Genomic DNA, 19,008 nt, shown 5'->3' on the forward strand with positions numbered 1-19,008 from the left:
TATCTGAAGGAGAGTAAGGAGATAGCTTGAGTTACCAAACTCCCAAAGCTCTCATGTTTCCTTAATCCTCCCATTATGGTATCCTTATTTTGGAGGCAGGGGGTAAAAAAAGCGGTTTGCAACTACACATACGTTCTCATCCCCTTTGCTAATAAAATTCTTGAAGAAGATCTTAGGTAGACATTAGAAAAAACTAATCAAGCTATTTCACACTAAAACTTGGGTTAAAGGTTTGAAAGAAAATATGTATTAATCTTTTTAATCTCTAATAGTAGAATTCCTTTAAAAAAGAAAAAAATCTCTAGGACAGTGTGGGGAATATATTTTGAAGGGCAATTGATATAAGCAGTCCAGACCTACTTGGGAATCTTTCCTTGAGATTAACTGCCTAAATCATTCCTTTTATCATTTAAGCATATTTTGATTCACAAAATCCTCCCAAGTTTTATTTATTTAAAAATATTAGCTCTTGTGGAAGTGGCAGTAACTGTACCAGGAACTAACGGGGAAGGCAAAGGAGGATTAAGATAAAAATGATTGAATACCATATTTAAAGTGTCCTCTTTGGAGAAAAATCAGTAGAATGTGGTTTTAAAAAATCAACTCTTCAATGAAATGATCTCTCTCAAGAACATCTAATAGTTTGTCATATAATTTAGAGGACACACTTTGCTAAGTGTGTGGTAGGCATTAAATGAGATGTAATGATGATCTTCTGTGCTCTGATAGTCATTGATAAATTAATCACTTTTGCATTGTATTATGTTTTTATGCTTTCTCTCCAGCCTGGAATCTGAAGTTTAATATGGCTCGTGAGAGTGGCTACTCCATTTCGGAATTAAATGAAGATGACAGGAGAAAAGTAGAAGAGATCAAAGCAAAGTTGTTTGGTCATGAAAGAACTGACTTGTCCAAGGTATAAAAGAAATCTAGAAATGAAAAGAGAAAATGTGAAACAGGGTTGTAGAATTTGGATCTCTTACCTGGGCATTGATGAGACTAGCCTAGTCACTGATAATCTTTGGCTTAAAGTGTTAGGAGTCTTAATTCTTCAAAAATTAATATTAAAGATTAGATTCTGTAGGTTTGGATTAATTCCAAATTCATCTATTGAAAAAAAAAATTACCTTCTTTGGAAAATAAGATTTGTTTTACCCCAATATATTGTTGTCACACTTTATTTTCTCTTGAGGGCAATGTCTTGAGATGCAGATAAAGTTCAGTTGTTTTCAGATGTATAGTCTCTGCTTATAATAAGCTATGTATAGATTACTTTCTTTTTTTTTAGTATGTTTTTATTGATTTTTTAGAGAAAGAGAGGAAGGAGGAGAGAGAGGGGAAGGGGGGGGGGGAGAGAAATATCGATTGGCTGCCTCCTGCACGTCATCTACCAGGGATCAAGCCCACAACTGGGGCATGTGCCCTGACTGGGAATTGAACCAGGATCTCTCAGTCCACTGAGATAATGCTCAATCCACTGACCCACACTGGCCTGGCTAAATTACTTCTTTTTAAAATTATTTTTTCTTTACTGATTTTAGAGAAGGGGAAGGGAGAAGTAGGGAGAGATGGAAACATAGATAAGAGAGAACACTGATTGGCCACCTCCTCAATGCCCCAACTGGGGATTTGGCCCACAACCTAGGCATGTGCCTTGACTAGGAATCAAACTGGTGACATCTTTTTATTTTTTATTTTTATTTTATTTTTGTTACAGATGTTTCTCCTTTTTTACCCCATTTACACCCTTCTCCCCATACCCCCCACCCCATCCCCGGCTTTGTTGTCCATGACCATTGGTTATGGGTACGTGCATATAAGTTCTGTGGTTTATCTCTTCCCTCCCCCCACCACCTGCTCTTCTGAGGGTTGTCAGTCTGTACCCTACTTCTATGTTTCTGGGTCTACCCTATTCCTCAGATTGTTATGTTCATTATATGCCACAAATAAGTGAGCTCATGTGGTATTTGTCTTTTTCTGCTTGGCTTTTTTCACTTAGGATAATACTTTTCAGGTCCCTCCATGTTGTCTCAAAGGATAAGAGATCTTTCTTTCTTATAGCTGCATAGTACTCCATTGTGTATATGTACCACAGGTTTTTTATCCATTCGTCTACTGATGGACACTTGGGCTATTTCCAGATCTTAGCTATTGTAAATAGTGCTGCTGTGAACATGGGGTACGTACATGGTTTCTTTTGATGTTTCAGGCTTCTTAGAATATACTCCGAGAAGTGGGATCACTGGGTAAAATGGCAGATCAATTTTTAATTTTTTGAGGTAACACCATATTGTTTTCCTTAGTGGCTGCACCAGTCTGCATTCCCACCAGCAGTGTACTAGAGTCCCCTTTTCACCACACCCTCGCCAACACTTGTTTGATGATATGTTGATGGCGGCCATTCTGACAGGTGTGAGGTGATACCTCATTGTTGTTTTAATTTGCATCTCTCTGATGGTTAGTGATGTTGTGCATTTCTTCATATGTCTCTTAACATTTGTATGTCCTGTTTGGAGAGGTGTCTATTTAGTACCTCTGCCCATTTTTTAATTGAGTTCTTTGTCTTCCTTTTGTTGAAATGTATGAGTACTCTCTATATATTGGAAATTAACCCCTTATCTGATGTATCATTGGCAATTATGCTCTCCCATACAGTGGGTTACCTTTCCATTTTGGTGACTGTTTCTTTTGCTGTGCAGAAGCTTTTTAGTTTGATGTAGTCTTATGTGTTCATTTTCTCCTTTGTTTCCGTTGCCTTAGGTTATGTATCAGTGAAAATTCTGCTGCGTATGAAGTCTGAAATGTTGTTGCCTACATTTTCTTCTAGGATTTTTATGGTTTCATGAGCCACATTTAAGTCTTTTTGAGTTTATTCTTGTGTATGGTGTAAGTTGGTGGTCTAGTCATTTTTTTTTTAATGTAGCTGTCCAATTTTCCCAACACCATTTATTAAAGAGGCTGTCTTTAATCCACTGTATGTTCTTGACACCTTTGTCAAATATTAATTGAGCATATTGTTTTGGATCCATTTCTGGGTTCTCTATTCTGTTCCATTGATCTATGTGCCTGTTTTTGTGCCAGTATCGGGCTGTTTTTTTGTTTTGTGTTGTTTTGTTTTTTAATCTTTATTGTTGTATGTATTATAGATGTTCCTCATTTTTCCCCCATTGACCCCCTTCTCCTCTGTTCCGCCCCCCTCCCACCTTTTCCCATACTATTGTCTGTGTCCATTGGTTATGCATATAAGTTCTTTGGTTTAATTCTTTTTACCCCCCCCACACCCCTTTCCCTTTAAGGTTTGTCATTCTAGCAATGAATTTGTACTTCTTAATCCTTTCATCTTTTTCGCCCACTCCCTCAACCTCCCTCCCATCTGGCAACCAACAAAATGTTCTCTGTATCTATGAGAATGTTTCTGTTCTGCCGGTTTATTTTGTTTGTAAATTCCATTGTCGATAGATATGTATTCATTGCCATTTGGTTTGTTCATATATTTTATCTTTTTCTTCAAAAAGACCCTTCATCATTTCATATAATAACGGTTTGGTGGTGATGAACTCCTTTAACTTTTTCTTGTCTGGGAAAGTCTTTATATGGCCATCGATTCTAAATGACAGCTTTACAGGATAGAGTAATCTTGGTTGTAGGTTCTTGCTTTCCATCACTCTGAATATTTCTTGCCACTCCCTTCTGGCCTGCAAAGTTTCTTTTGAGAAATCAGCTGACAGCCTAATGGGAACTCCCTTGTAGGTAACTAGCTGCTTTTCTCTTGCTGCTTTTAAGATTCTCTCTTTGCCTTGAACCTTTTGCATTTTGATGATGATGTGTCTTGGTGTGGGCCTCTTGGGGTTCATCTTGTTTGGGACTCTCTGTGCTTCCTGGACTTGTATGTCTCTTTCATTCACCAAGTTAGGAAAGTTTTCTGCCATTATTGTTTCAAACAGGTTTTCGATTTCTTGTTCTCTCTCTTATCCTTCCGGCACCCCTAAGATGTGAATGTTGGCACGCTTGAAGTTGTCCCAGAGGCTCCTTACACTATCCTCATTTTTTTGGATTCCTTTTTCTTTTTGCTGTTCTGATTGGGCGTTTTTTGCTTCCTTATATTCCAAATAAATGGTTTGCTTCTTGGATTTACGTACTCTACTATTGAATCTTTGTAAATTATTCTTTATTTCAGTTAAAGCCTCCTTCGTTTCTAAATTTGCATCCATCATTTCTGACTGGTCCTTTTTTATGCTCTTGAGGCCCTCACTAAGTTCACTGAGCATCCTTATAAGCAGTATTTTGAACTCAGCATCTGTTAGGTTGCTTATCTCCATTTTGCTTAGTTCTTTTCTTGGGGTTTTGTTCTGTTCTTTCATTTGGGACCTGTTTCTTTGTCTCCTCATTTTGGCTGCCTCTCTGTGTTTGTTTCTGTGTATTACTTAATGAGAGGTATGGGGCTAGCTGAGACCAGATGCTGCTTGTTTGAAAGAATTTAGGAACACTTGAAGAAGGATCCAAGTCAGGCCAATCTTATGGTGAAGCAAGTGCCAACAGCTTGGGTGGGCCTGAAAGTTGGGTGGGGCAGGGCCTCAGGGAATCACCAGGGTGGAGCTACCAGTTTTAGCCAGGTTGCTGGAGTCCCAGATATGGCCGCTGTCTGCCGCCCCAGGGAAGGGCTCACCAAAGGAACAAAGGCTTTTGACAGCACGTTTGTCCCGGAGAAAGCCCCCTCTCCAGCTCTCGCTCCAGTACCAAACAGCTCAGTTCTTTCCTGTAAGTCTCTGGCGCCCCTTGAGCTGCCTCCCCTCCAAGCTTAGAGGGAGTGAGTTCGATAGTCTGTGCGTGGGCCCTTTAAGAGGAGATGCCCCGGGCTCCAGCCACGTCAGCTTCCCTGAGCCTCAGTTCCCGCTGGTTTTTCCAGCCAGAAGTTATGGGGACTTCTCTTCCTGGCACTGGAACCCTGAGCAGGGCATCTGGTGTGGGACAGGGACCCCTCAGTCTTAAGAGAGGATCTTCCCAGCCGAGGTAGCCTCCTGATTTTTATCCGCCACACATGGGTGTGGGACCATCCCATCGCGCTGCCCCTCCTAGCAGTCTCGATGCAGCTTCTTTAATTCCGTAGTTGTAGGACTTCCATTCAGCTCGATTTCAGGCGGTTTTGAATGATGGTTGTTCTCTAGTTTAGTTGTAACTTTGATGTGGTTGTGGGAGAACGCGATACGTGTTTACCTACGCCTCCATTTTGACCGGAAGGCCGGGCTCTTTTGATTACAGTGGTTTGTAGTATAAACTGAAATCTGGTAATATGATACCTCCTACTTTGTCCTTCTTTTTCAAGATTGCTGTGGCTATTCGAGGTCTTTTTTGGTTCCATATGAACTTTTGAAGTATTTGTTCTAGTGCTGTGAAATATGTCGTTGGTATTTTGATGGGGATTGCATTGAATCTATAGATTGCTTTGGGTAGTATGGACATTTTAATGATATTAATTCTTCCAATCCATGAACAAGTTATGTGCTTCCACTTTTTTATATCTTTCTTTATTTCTTTTTTCAATGACCAGTAGTTTTCTGTTACTAGGTCCTTTATTACTTTGGTTAAGTTTATTCCTAGGTATCTTAATTTTTTTGCCACGATAGTAAATGGGATTATTTTTTCAGTTTCTCTTTCAGTGAGTTTATCATTGGTGAATAAGAATGCCATTAAGTTCTTGACGTTAATCTTGTATCCTGCTACTTTGCCAAATTCATTTATTAAGTCTAGTAAATTTTTTATGGAGTATTTGGAGTTTTCTGCATATAGTATCATGTCATCTGTGAATAATGACAGTTTTACTCCCTCCTTTCCAATTTGGATCCCTTTTATTTTTTCTTCCTGTCTGATTGCTGTGGCTAATTCCAGTACTATGTTAAATAAGAGTGGCAAAAGTGGGCATCCATGTCTTGTTCCTGTTCTTAAGGGAAATGCTTTTAGTTTTTGCCCATTGAGTATGATGTTGCCTGTAGGTCTTTTATCTGTGGCCTTTATTATGTCACGATATGATCCCTCTATTCCCAGATTGCTGAGCTTTTTTTATCAGAAATGGGTGCTGGATTTTGTCAAATGCTTTTTCATTGTCTTTTGATATGATCATATGATTTTTATGTTTCATTTTATTTATGTGGTATATCACATTTATTGATTTCTAAATATTGTACCAGCCTTGCATCCCTGGGATGAATCCCAATTGGTCATGGTGAATAATTTTTTCAATGTATTGCTTGATTTTATTTGGTAGTATTTTGTTTAGGATTTTGGCATATATGTTCATCAGGGATATTGGCCTGTAGTGTTCTTTCTTTTTAGTGTCTTATTCTGGATTTGGAAGTAGAATTATGCTGACCTCATAAAACGAGTTTGGAAGTGTTTTTTCTTCTTGAATTTTTTGAATGTTCAGTAAAATTCATTTCTGAAGCCATCCAGGCCTGGGCTTTTGTTTGCTGGCAGAGTCTTGATTACATCTTCAATTTCTTCTGCTGTTATTGGTCTGTTCAAGTTTTCTGTCTCTTCCCAGTTCAGTTTTGAGAGACTATATGTTTCTAGAAATTTGTCCATTTTGATTAGATTGTCATATTTTTTGGTGTATAATTGTTCATAATATTTGTTCACAATCCTTTGTATTTCTGTGGTGTCAGTTATTATTTCTCCTCTTTCATTTCTGATTTTGTGTGTTCGGGTTCTCTCACTTTGTTTCTTGGTGAGTCTAGCTAAGGGTCGAAAATCTTGTTTATCTTTTCAAAGTACCAGCTCTTTGTTTATCTTTTCAAAGTATCAGCTCTTTGTTTCATTGATCCTTTGAATTGTTATTTTGGTCTCCATGTCGTTTATTTCTGCTCTGATCTTTACTATTTCCTTCCTTCTACACTCTCTGGGGTTTTCTTTTTATTTGCTTTCTAGTTCTTTAAGTTGTGAGGTTAGATAGTCAATAAGGAATTTTTCTTGTTTCTTGAAGTAGGTCTGCAGTGCTATGAACTTCCCTCTCAGAACTGCTTTCGTTGCGTCCCATAGATTTTGTTGTTGTGTGTTCATTTTCATTGGTTTCCAGGAAGTTTTTAATTTTGTTCTTGATTTGCATGGCAACACATTCATTGTTCAATTACCTGCTATTTAGCCTCCATGTCTTTGCATGTTCTTGTTGCAATTGATTTCTAGTTGTATGCCATTGGGATCTGAGAAGATTCTTGATATAATTTCAATCTTCCTGAACTTGTAGAGACTTAGTTTGTGTCCTAACATGTGGTCTATGTTTAAGAATGTCCCATGTGCACTTGAGAAGAATGTGAATTCTGTAGTTTTGGGGTGTAATTCTCTGTAGATATCTATTAAATTTATTTGCTCTAGTGCTTCATTCAGATTCTCTGTTTCCTTGTTAATTTTTTGTCTAGAGGATCTATCCAGTGATGTAAGCCGGGTGTTGAAGTCCCCTGCTATGATTGTATTGCTGTTGATTTCTCCTTTGAATTTCTCCAAAAGATTTTTAATATATGTTGGTGCTCCTATATTGGGTGCATATATGTTTACCAAGATTGTATCTTCCTATTGGATGGATCCTTTCAATATTATGTAGTGGCCTTCTTTGTCTCTAGTTATGGCCTTCATTTTGAAATTATTTTATCAGATATGAGTAATGCTGCCCCAGCTTTTTTTTCCTTTCTATTTGCTTGGTACATTTTTTTTCATCCCTTGACTTTCAACCTATATGAGTCTTTTGTTGTGAGATGGATTTCTTGTGAACAACATATATATGAGTCATGCTTTCTTATCCAGTCAGCTACTCCTTGTCTTTTTATCAGAGGATTCAATTCATTTACATTTAAGGTGATTATTGATACGTACTTACTGCCATTTTTGTTTAGTGTGGGTATATTTTTCTTTCTACTTCTTCTAATTACAGCAGTTTTTTTTTTTTTGTTTTTTTTTTTTTTAAACATTTCTTGCTGTGCTGGTTTGATGCTAATATATTCCCTTCGCCTTTTTTTGTTTTTGTCTGGGAAACTCATTATTTCACCTTCTAATTTGAATGATAGCCATGCTGGATAGAGTAGTCTTGGATTCAGATCCTTGTTTTTCATGACCTTCATTACTTCATGCCGTTCCCTTCTGGCCTGTAGTGTTTCTGTTGAGAAGTCAGCTGATAACCTTATGGGGGTTCCTTTGTAGGTCACCTGTTGTTTATCTCTTGGTGCCTTTAGGATTCTTTGTCTTTAATTTTTGGCTTTTTAATTACTGTGTGTCTTGGTGTGGGCCTGTTTGGGTTCTTTTTAGTTGTGGCTCTCTGTGCTTCTTGAAGTTGAATGCCTTCTTCCTTCACCACGTTAGGGAAGTTTTCTGTCAATATTTCTTTAAATATATTCTCTAACACTTGCTCATCTTGTTCTCTTTCAGGAACCCTATGAAGTGAACATTATTACGTTTCCAGTTGTCCCACAGTTCTCTTAAGCTGTCTTTCTTTTTTTAAAATTGTTTTTTCCTTTTGGTTTTTTTGGTAGTTCATTTTTTTTTCTACTGTCTTCTAATTCACTGATCTAGTCCTCAACTTACTCTACTCTGTTGATTATTCCTTCCCATGTGTTATTTATTTCTGCTATGTCATTCTTCATTTCCACTTGGTTGGTTTTCAATGTTTCTATATCTTTACTCATTTTGTTGAGGTCCATACTCATGCTGTTGAGCTTCCTCAAGATCCTGACTCTGAACTCTACCTCTGATAACTTGCTTAACTGCATTTCATTTATGTCATTTTCAGTAGAGTTTTCTTGTTCTTTTATTTGGGATTTGTTTCTTTGTTTCATTATTTTGGCTATCTCTGTGGGTTTTGGAGCTTGCCAATTTTTACTGGTGGGTGTTGGTGTTCTGCTGTTTGTGGCTCCCTCTACTGGGTTTGGATGAGTGTGGGAGGATCCACATTGAACCCCACTGTCAGGTCTTACTTTCCTGGGTAGATTTGCAAACCCAGGAAAGGTTCAGTTATCCTCTAGCTTTTTGCCTGGCTATTATTCTGTTACTTTATGAGCCTTGGGTTGTAGCCCGCCTTTGAATGAAAAACTGTTAGATGTTCATCGTAAGAGGATTCACAGAGAGTGGGGCTGAGTCTGTTTTTTAATGAGCCTCAATTTGCATTTTTTTGACCCAGCTGGGAGGGATTGATTCTCCGAGGGAGGGGCTGCTACTTCTCCCAGAGCTCCAGGAAGGAGCACACTGGCCAGTTTCCTGTGTGTCCGCAACTCAGCAAAAATTCTGAGTGTGCTTCAAATCCAGGGTGTCCCCACAGAGTTTCAGTCCAGTCTGCCCTCACTCTGCCAGAGCCCAAGGTGAGTGGCTGTAGCTAATTTAGTGCTCTGTCCCGGCCCTCTGCGCTGTGAAGGTGGCTTGGGATTTTCATCCCGAGGGCAATGCCCTCAGCTAATACTGTTGCTGTTCTTGGGCTGCCAGCACGCTGCCTTCTTGTGCCTCCGCAGACCTACCAGGCTCGATTCAGTGTCCCTGATTATATGGTCCTCTCCATCTTCTTTTCTGTTGCCTTTTCCCGATGATTTGTGTTTATTTTAGTTATAATTCTAGTTTGGTCCTAGGAGATCTTCTGTGTAGTTTCCATTTACTCCGCCGACATTTTTTCCTCTCCACTTGGACATTTTTGAAGAGTACAGCCCGCTTACTTTATAGAATGTTCCTCAAGTTAAATTTGTCTGATGTTTTGTCATGATTATACTCAAATCCGATTTTTCTGTAGGAACACCACAGATGTGATGATGTGTTTTTCCTTGTATGTCATATCAGGAGATACATTATGTTGATTTGCCCCAATGCTGATAATGTTAGCTTGTACCATTTAAGAGAGTATCTTTTTAAAAATTTTTTCTTTATTATTATTATTTAGATTGAGAGGAAGGGGGAAAGAGAGCTAGAAACCTTGATGAGAGAGAACATTGATTTGCCGCCTCCTGCATACCCCTCACTGGGAGTTTGGCCCAGCACCCAGGCATGTGTCCTGACTGAGAATTGAACTGGTGACCTCTTGGTGCGTAGGTTAACATTGACACTCAACCACTGAACTGTAACAGAAAGGCCTTAGGATGGTATCTTAAGTAGATGATAAGTAGGATGGTATCTTAAGAATATGACAAGTTTTCTCCATTTTAAAGTTATATTCTAAATGTGTCTTACATATCAATAAGTAATTAACAAGTATGAGGAGAGATACTTTGAGACAATGTAAATATTGTTTTAAACTTTTACCTAAATTAATATGTACTGATGATTCGAACTGAGTCACATATTAATAAGATAGCACTTTAACACTTATTACTTAGAATTCTGTGTTAAAGGTTCCCATTCTCTTCATGTATTTATTTATATTAGTATGGACTCTTGGATATTTCTCTTTTTTTTTTTTTTTTAATCCTCACCCGAGGATATTTTTCCATTTTTTGTACAGATAGAGTGGGAGGGAGGGAGAGACAGACAGAAACATCGACGTGAAGGGACACATCGAGTGGCTGCCACCCGCACGACCAACCAGGGCCGGGGACAAACTGCAACCGAAGTACGTGCCCTTAGCGGGAACCGAACCCGGGTCTCTCCAGACCGCAGGCCGACGCTCTAACCGTTGAGCCAAACGGGCCAGGGCGATATTTCTTTTAGTTAAAGGGTATAATCTAAACTGTTTTTCTTTATCTTGATACCTAAATTATCCCACACTGCCAGTGAGAGCCATTTTAAGCTGGCTCCTGTGTATTTTTGATATGCCTTTGTTATTATTATATAATTTTTGACAGTATTACAGGTATCCCCATGTCTCTGTTATTCTTGAAGCACACTCACTTATTTGTGATGGAGGAAGGCATTCCAGGCAAATCCTGTATTTTCTCTTTTTTGTTATCCTCACCCAAGGACACTTTTTGATATTTTGTTCAGATAGAGTGGGAGAGGGAGAGAGAGAGAGAAACATCGACGCGAAAGGGACACATCAAGTGGCTGCCACCCACACGACCCAACCAGGGCCAGGGACAAACTGCAACTGAGGTACGTGTCCTCAGTGGGAACCGAACCCAGATCTCTCTGGACTACAGGCTGAAGCTTTAACCACTGAGCAAACCGGCCAGGGCATTGTATTTTCTCTTTAGTAGCCTTGGGGTCAGCCATTTCTCCAAGGGACCCTGATTCCTTTTCGCAAAGACTGTTATTTAGGAACCAAGATCTCTATGTTAGCTGTGCTTAGCAGATGTAATTGTTTGCTTCTCTGTAGATAAGGCCTTTTGTTCCACTGGCTTCTTTTAGAATTTTTTTTTTTTTTTTATCCTCACCCGAGGACATTTTTCCATTTTTTGTACAGATAGAGTGGGAGGGAGAGAGAGGGAGAGAGAGAAAGAGAGAGAGAGAGAGAAACATCGATGTGAAAGGGACACATCGAGTGGCTGCCACCCGCACGACCAACCAGGGCCGCGGACAAACTGCAACCGAGGTACGTGCCCTTAGCGGGAACCAAACCCGGGTCTCTCCAGACCGCAGGCCAACGCTCTAACCGCTGAGCCAAACTGGCCAGGGCAGAATTTTTTTTTTAAACTTTGATTTTCTTTACTTTGAAAATGTTATATTTAGGTGTAGCTTTGTTATTTTATTTGTTGATACTGTTGATACCATTGCTTTCAGACCTTCTCAGCAGATAATTTGTAAATATGTAATCATACACACACACATGCATAGCAGTATTTCAAACAATTTTGTGTTAGATCAATTTAGTATAAGAAAAAAGTTTTATTTTTTTTCTACCTTCTCTTATTCTTTCTTTGATGCTCTTTATTTCTTTATGAGTTTTTGACCTATATTTTTCTCTGTAATGTTCTTCTGTTAACATTTGTTGCATTCCCTCAATTTTAGTTTGAGAAAGTCTTATTTCTCCAGTTTGAAGGGTAATGTCATAGGGTATAGAATTCTTACTTGGGTTTTATTTTCTCTCAACACCTTGAAATACTTTATTCTCTTCTTGCTTGCATGGTTTCTATGGAGAAGTCAGATGTAATTGTTTTCTTTTTTGTAGATAAGGCATTTTGTTCCACTGGCTTCTTTCAGAATATTTTTTTATCTTTGATTTTCTTTACTTTGAAAATGTTATATCTAGGTGTAGCTTTTCTGTTATTTTATTTGTTGTTGTTTTGGCATTTATCTTGCTTGGTTTTCTTTGAACTTTCTGGATCTGTATTTTGGTGTCTGACATTAATTTAGGGAAAATTCTTAGTTATTGTTTTTTTTTTTTAAATAGTTCTTCTCTTTTTGGTATTTCTGTTGCTAATGTATTAATATCTTCTGTAGTTGTTTTGATGTTTTGGTCTGGGTTTTTTTTTTTTTCCTTCTTTTTGTTTTAGTTTTGGAGGTTTCTCTTGAGCTATCCTTAAGCTCAAGATTCTTGCCTTGGCCATATTCAGTCTACTAAAAAGCCTGTCAAAGGCATTAATCATATCCGTTACAGTTTTTTTTATCCCTAGAATTTCTTTATTCATTCTTTGTTAGGATTTTCATCTCTCTGCTTACATTGTGTTTGTGTTCTTGTGTGCTGTTCACTTTATCCATTAGAGCTCTTAGCATATTAATCATAGTTATTTTAAATTCCTTGCCTATTAATTCTAACATTCCCTCTATATCTGGTTCTATGCTTGCTCTACCCACACAAAGGTAGGGAGGTTGTTTTCTCAGCATTGATGCTTTCACTTGGTGGCAGTGAAAAATCCTGGGGTCATTTTGATTTAAGTCACAGTTTTAAAACACTCACACAAAGGGGGTAAAGTCACAAGCTATTACTTACAAATCTCAGAAATCTCAGGTGAGGTGGGGTGCAGTGAGCTGAGGGAAGGAGAGTCCTCTCTCCAGGTCTCGAACAGGAGATGGAGAGTAGGGTAGCAAGCACTTATTAGTTATAAGGCGGTTGAGATAGAGGCCACTGACTTTTCAATGGCTCAGTTCTAAGTGGTTATTTTCAAAGATTTCCTGGGGAAAAAACAGAAAGAGAACTACTGGCAAGAATAAATTCAGGGCCTTATCTAACTGTCCATACTCTGGGTGTGAGCAGGGTTGTCATACTGTAAAATGCCTAGGCAGCAACTCAAAATAGCTCTTTTCTCATCACAATTGACCCTGTGATGCCTAGGCATTAGTCTTTAGGGAAAATCAAGGCCACTGTCTAGATGGTGGGGATATTAACAGCCACTGGCAGGGTTTTGGTCACCTAGTATATGAAACACTTGAGTAAAGCAAAAATGCCAATCAAGAACATCAGTAGATAAACGATAGTTTGAAATCCTGTTCATAACCATCCTCCCATCTTTTGGGGTGCAGTCAAGAAAATAAATTCAGGCCCATGGATAAGGTTAAGGTAGGTATTTAATTAATGTCTTGGGTGAGATTATGGAATACTGGTACCTGTTGGGTCATCTTTTTCTTTTTTTCCCGTTAACCCTCACCCAAGGATATTTCTCCATTGATTTTTAGATAGAGTGGAAGGGAGGGAGCGGGGGAGAGAGAGAGAGACATCAATGTGAGAGAAACATATCGATTAGCTATCTCCCACACGACCGCATTCAGGTCTGAGGAATCAAACCTGCAATCTAGATATGTGCCCTTGACTGGAAATTGAACCCATGAGCCTTCAGTCCAAGGACTGATGCTCTAACTGCTGAGCCAGCCTGGCCAGGGCTGGGCCATCTTTTGTAAACTTATTTTGTCCAAAATTATTAATATATAAATGTAGCAGGTAGTGTACTTATAGCACATACACCTCTTTCCTTGGCCAATAAATAAAGCTAAATGGTTATCCAAAACTGTCTGCACTAAGGAATCAAGTTGTTGCCCTGGCCATTGTGGCTCAGTTGGTAGGAGCATCATTCCATACACCAAAAGGTTGTGGGTTTGATTCCCAGTCAAAGCACATACCCTAGGTTGTGGGTTTGATCCCTGGCCCCAGTCGGGGTGTGTGCAAGAGGCAGCCAATCGATGTTTCTCTTTTTCTCTTCCCTTTCCCCCCCTTCTTCCCTCCCTCCCTCCCTCCCTTCCTCTCTCTCTACAAATCAATGAAAAAATAACCTGGGTGAGAATTTTAAAAATGTTATTGTTGCATTAGGCTATGCTTTGGTGTACAGCTTAATGTTTTCAGCCAATGTGGTTTACAGGTTGGTGTTTGCCTTAATAATTTGTTATCATTGTCCTTTGTGGTGGTGTGTAACCCATTTCCTGCGAGGGATCGTAGCAGACCTACTTCCAACACGACGTGGATAAATTTCACATATTCTTGATGTGAGGACCAGAAAAAGAGATGGATTGAGGGTCCTGTTTAATGGTTTATATAAGGGTAGTCCCAGCTGGTCCCAAGTATGTTGGTGTGAACATACAGGACTCCTCTGGGGCCAGCTAAGAAGTTCAGGGGAAGAGAAGTGCACATATGGAGAACCACGAATGTATAATGGACCCAGGGCACTAGATGCATGGTGGTCACTAACTGTGTGATTAGGGAAGCTGATGTAATTTAGGATTTCCCTGGGTGACTGGGCTGCAAAGCTCAGTGCTGTGGGGGTTGTGCTCCTAGGGACAAGGTATAGGTCATATTCTCCCTTGTGTTGTTGCTTGGTCAGATATGGAGGATTATAAAGGGTGTGTGGGGGCTCCTGCCAAGTGCCACTTACTGTATGGAAACATACTGCATGGAAGCAGTTGCGCACCATAGAGTGTATCTGGGCAAGCCTCAGGGTTGTACAGGGTGCCTTTTGTTGGGGAAATGGGAGCAGTGTTAAAAAATCAGCCAGGTAGGCCACTAACTTGGGGAAAAGTTTTTGTTGAGCCTGGTTACATGCCTAGTAGTTATAGAGCCCCTCTCCCCTAGATGAGCTCTAGTTTCTGCCCATTGTATAAAAATACTAGACTCACTGCGATCTACTGAAAATCAGCCCTTGACACAGGGTTTGAAGAGAAAAAGAAAAAAATGAGGACTATTTGAGGGCTTGAATGGAAAGATTGTAGAGCTCTGAGTGGTAACAGCAGGAAAGGGTCTCTTCAGGGTGATATAAGTAGGTGACCAGGTGGATATGATCCTGGAGGGTGTGTGGGGGGGATGCTGTGGTGATGGTAGCATGTGCAACTGGGGAGGGTTCCTCCTAACAGAAATTAAATTCACTAACCCCCAGTAGGATGCATAATATGGATCAATCTAATGGATGTGGTGAGGGCAAGCAACTAAATGAACTTTAAAGGGGGCCCCATAAGGTTATGCGACTCAACAGATACTTGGTCTTCTAAAGCTCAAAGGTGCAGTGGAGAGCAGCTTAGCAGTCATAGTACCACTCACACTCAAGCAGCAAGCATTGTAGTAATAAGCAATTGAGGTAAACACAGTTAATTCTGCGAAATGTCTCCAGGGAATTGAGATAAACAGCATTTTGTTCTGCAAATTCTATTGAGTCCTTGCCATCATCAGCTGCTAGGTATTCCTGGGTGTCATCTATGCTATAGTGGAAGATTGCGGAGGTAGCATTCAGGATAAAGTTTTTTTGGGGGGCGGGTGTCGTGTGCTCAGCTATTGTCATCTCTGAGATTGTCCTGTCCTGCCCTGTTGTGTGCCAGGACATTGTCACCGCCAGTACTGGGACATTTTCTTCACCAGTGTTGTTGCAGGTGGAGCGAGCCATTCTAGAGGGGTTGGTTTTCCCAGGTAGCCACCAAGGAGGGAAACTGAGGGCTCAAGGGACCTAACAGAGTTGCATAGATTTGCGATGCCCTGATTGGGGTTTGCTTGTCTGATCTCACAAATTCTGAGTAAATTTTGGGCATCATCAGAGGTGCACCTTGCAAATGATTGGTGTGGTGCTTTTCTCCAAGGCATAGGAGGTTTCCATCCATAATCAGTAAAGGTTGGGGGCACGTTTAGCTTTGGCTTAAGAAAATTTAGTTTAATGCTTCTGACAATTTAATGTTTGGCCCTGTATTACCTGAGAGGGGTGTGAACTGCATAAGCCTATCATCCACTTAAAAGCATTTGTGCCATCGGTCCCATTTAAAATAGAGGGCTTGAATTGCCTGGCTAGTATTCACACCTGGTGGCATTTTAGGCACAGCCCCTCTAAGGCTGACTTCAATACATGCTGTTTCCCCATCCTGGTTGCAATGTGCTTCCAGCAACTTTTTAGTGTTTCCTTTCTGGGAACGAGAAGTCCCATGACTCAGATGGCACAAAAGGCACAGAGTAAAGCCAACATTAGCAAGCATGTGCATTTTATAGTGTTGTGCCTGCCCAATGACTATCTCATGTGAAGATTTATTATGGGGTCACTGTGGGTCAGCACCTCATTGGATGTCTCCTCCGAAGTTGAGTAGGGTTAAGTGTTGTGATCATATTGCCTTTATGTCATCTCCTAATGTTGCTAGGGTCAACCAACCTGAATGCCTTTCCCCCCCTTTTAGAGTTCCACTCTGTTCTTTTGGTGGGCCCGAGTTGCAATTATTTCTACTTCCTGTGGGGAGACATGAGCCATTTTTTAAAGCCTCTGTACATTGGAATTTCAGCTGGAATTTGCATATCCAGCAGGTAAGTATGGTCCAGGAGCAGCATAGTGGGTTTGTTTTCTTCTAATGGGCCAAGACTATCTATGACTAGGGTGTCATAGCTAACCACCTCTTCCTGATTGGGTTGCCAGTGGCATACTGAAAAGTGAGATGATCAACATTTTAAATCTGTAAAGGGACTCAATATTGTTGGGAAAATATCTAAATGATATTGTCCTGTAAGATGAAGGCATCATAGTCCCCTGTGATAACAGTCATAGGCAGCATGACCCGGCAAGCCTAGTTGGGGTGAGAAGAGTGGTGACCATGTGGTTAGTGTCCCTAGCAGCAAGAGAGCCCATTTAGAGTCCATTTATTGCACTGTAACTTGAGGAGAAGGATATTAAAATTAAAAGACCATTGTGGTGTATGAAAGATGAACCTTCCATTGGATGCTATATTGGAGAACATAGTGCTGTGTTACATCTCATTTTACTGATATCAGGAGGGCCAAATAGGGGCAGGATATACTTAGAAAGGAAAGCAATAGCCTGCTCTGCTGGTGGGTGTAGCAAGCAGCAGTCAGGTAAAAGTATCCACATGGGTACTAGCAAAGCAGATAATGCCTGCAGGTAGAAGAAGTGGCCCTATGAAATTAACCTGCTAGCAACCAAAAGAGCCAACTTTGAAACTGAATATGGCAGGGCAGTTTTTACTATTTTGTTTGGGAGCATAATTTGGAATTCAAAACAATGCATTTTGCAAAAGCTGCCTTAAGCAAAACACCCATACATTGGCCTAGGCCATTGTGGTAGCAGTTTCCTCATGACCCAAAGAGATATGTGATCATTCAGTCAGGGAATAAGAAGTATAGAAGTGGTGACTAGGAAAAGCCCGAATGGTGCAGTCAAGGATTGATTGATTGATTGATTGATTGATTGATTGATGGAGCTGTGGTTTTGTGGTAGTGGGTAGAGCAGAGTTGTTGGTAAAGAGTCATTGGTTGATAAGTGAAAGAAGCCAAGCAGAAAAAGACAAATACCACATGATTTCACTTATATACGGAATATAATGAACATAACAGTCTGAGGAATACAGTAGACCCAGACACATGGAAGTAGGGCACAGACTGACATCCCTCAGAAGAGGGGATGGGGGGTGGGGGGGTGGGAAGAGATAAACCACAGAACTTATATGCATGTATGCATGACCAATGGACATGGACAACTAAGCCGGGGACGGGGTGGGGGTGGGGGGTGCCAATGGGGTAAAAAGGTAAAATGTCTGTAACAAAAAAATAAATAAAAATTCATAAAAAAAAAAAGAGTCATTGGTTGAGCCCTGGCCGGTTTGGCTCAGTGGTTAGAGCGTTGGCCTGCGGTCCGGAGGGACCTGGGTTCGGTTCCCGCTAAGGGCACGTACTTCGGTTGCAGTTTGTCCCCGGCCCTGGTTGGTTGTGCGGGTGGCAGCCACTCGATGTGTCCCTTCACATCGATGTTTCTCTCTCTCTCTCTTCCTTCCTCTCTTGCCCTCCCACTCTATCTGTACAAAAAATGGAAAAATATCCTTGGGTGAGGATAAAAAATAAAATAAAAAGAGTCATTGGTTGAGAGCCCTGAATGGTGATGACATGGATTTGCGTAGGGACATCTGCCTTGCTGTTAGAGACAGACTGTGGTGTGCTAGCTTTTTGTATGTGCTGAAACATGGGTAACCTTAATTGTGGTTGGTGCCTGGGCAAAATCTCTAAATCGGGGCACCCCAAATGGACAGCTTTGAATGTGAAAATTGTCCCACTGCCATTGTCTGAGCTAAACTGCTAGCCAGTTAGAACCACCCATGAGTTAGTAAAAATATCAACAAGAGCCCTGGCCGGTTTGGCTCAGCGGTTAGAGCATCCGCCTGCGGTCTGGAGAGACCCGGGTTCGGTTCCCGCTAAGGGCATGTACCTCGGTTGCAGTTTGTCCCCGGCCCTGGTTGGTTGTGCGGGTGGCAGCCACTCGATGTGTCCCTTTCACATCGATGTTTCCCCCTCTCTCTCTTCCTCTCCCTCCCACTCTGTCTGTGCAAAAAATGGAAAAATGTCGTCGGATGAGGATTAAAAAAATATATATATCGACAAGAGGCTTGTCTGCACAGCCATTTGTATCACCACAAGCTCAAATAGCTGAGCCTTCCCCAACTTGCTGTCTTTGAGAAGTGTGGTGCTGCTGGCAGGATGGTACACTGCTGTTCTCCAACAGGCTCTACCATGTATAGTGGTGCTGCCATCTGTGAAGTACACAGATACCCTTTCTCATTCCAGGGGCTACTTCTAGGTCTCCAGAGGTTTAGGCAACAGGGGTACAGTCAACAGTTCCTCAAAGTCTGTGTGCACAGGGCTGAGGATCAGGGAAGCCTCATCCTCTTGTAACATGGAAAGAGCTACCATGTCAGGTTTAGCCTATTTCTGAAGGTACCATT

At 40.6% G+C, this 19,008-nt stretch overlaps 1 protein-coding gene across 1 annotated transcript in view; it reads left to right on the forward strand.

Moving 5' to 3' along the window:
• ALMS1 (ALMS1 centrosome and basal body associated protein) overlaps positions 1-19,008 on the forward strand; it is a 234,301-nt gene that overhangs the window by 90,541 nt on the left and 124,752 nt on the right. The window contains exon 11 of the mRNA XM_036263247.1: positions 786-916. Within this exon, the coding sequence (XP_036119140.1) occupies positions 786-916 (131 nt within the window). The remainder of the gene's footprint in view (positions 1-785; positions 917-19,008) is intronic.

The sequence above is a fragment of the Molossus molossus genome, unplaced genomic scaffold (assembly GCF_014108415.1).
Source record: "Molossus molossus isolate mMolMol1 unplaced genomic scaffold, mMolMol1.p scaffold_m16_p_15, whole genome shotgun sequence".
Taxonomy (NCBI): domain Eukaryota; kingdom Metazoa; phylum Chordata; class Mammalia; order Chiroptera; family Molossidae; genus Molossus; species Molossus molossus.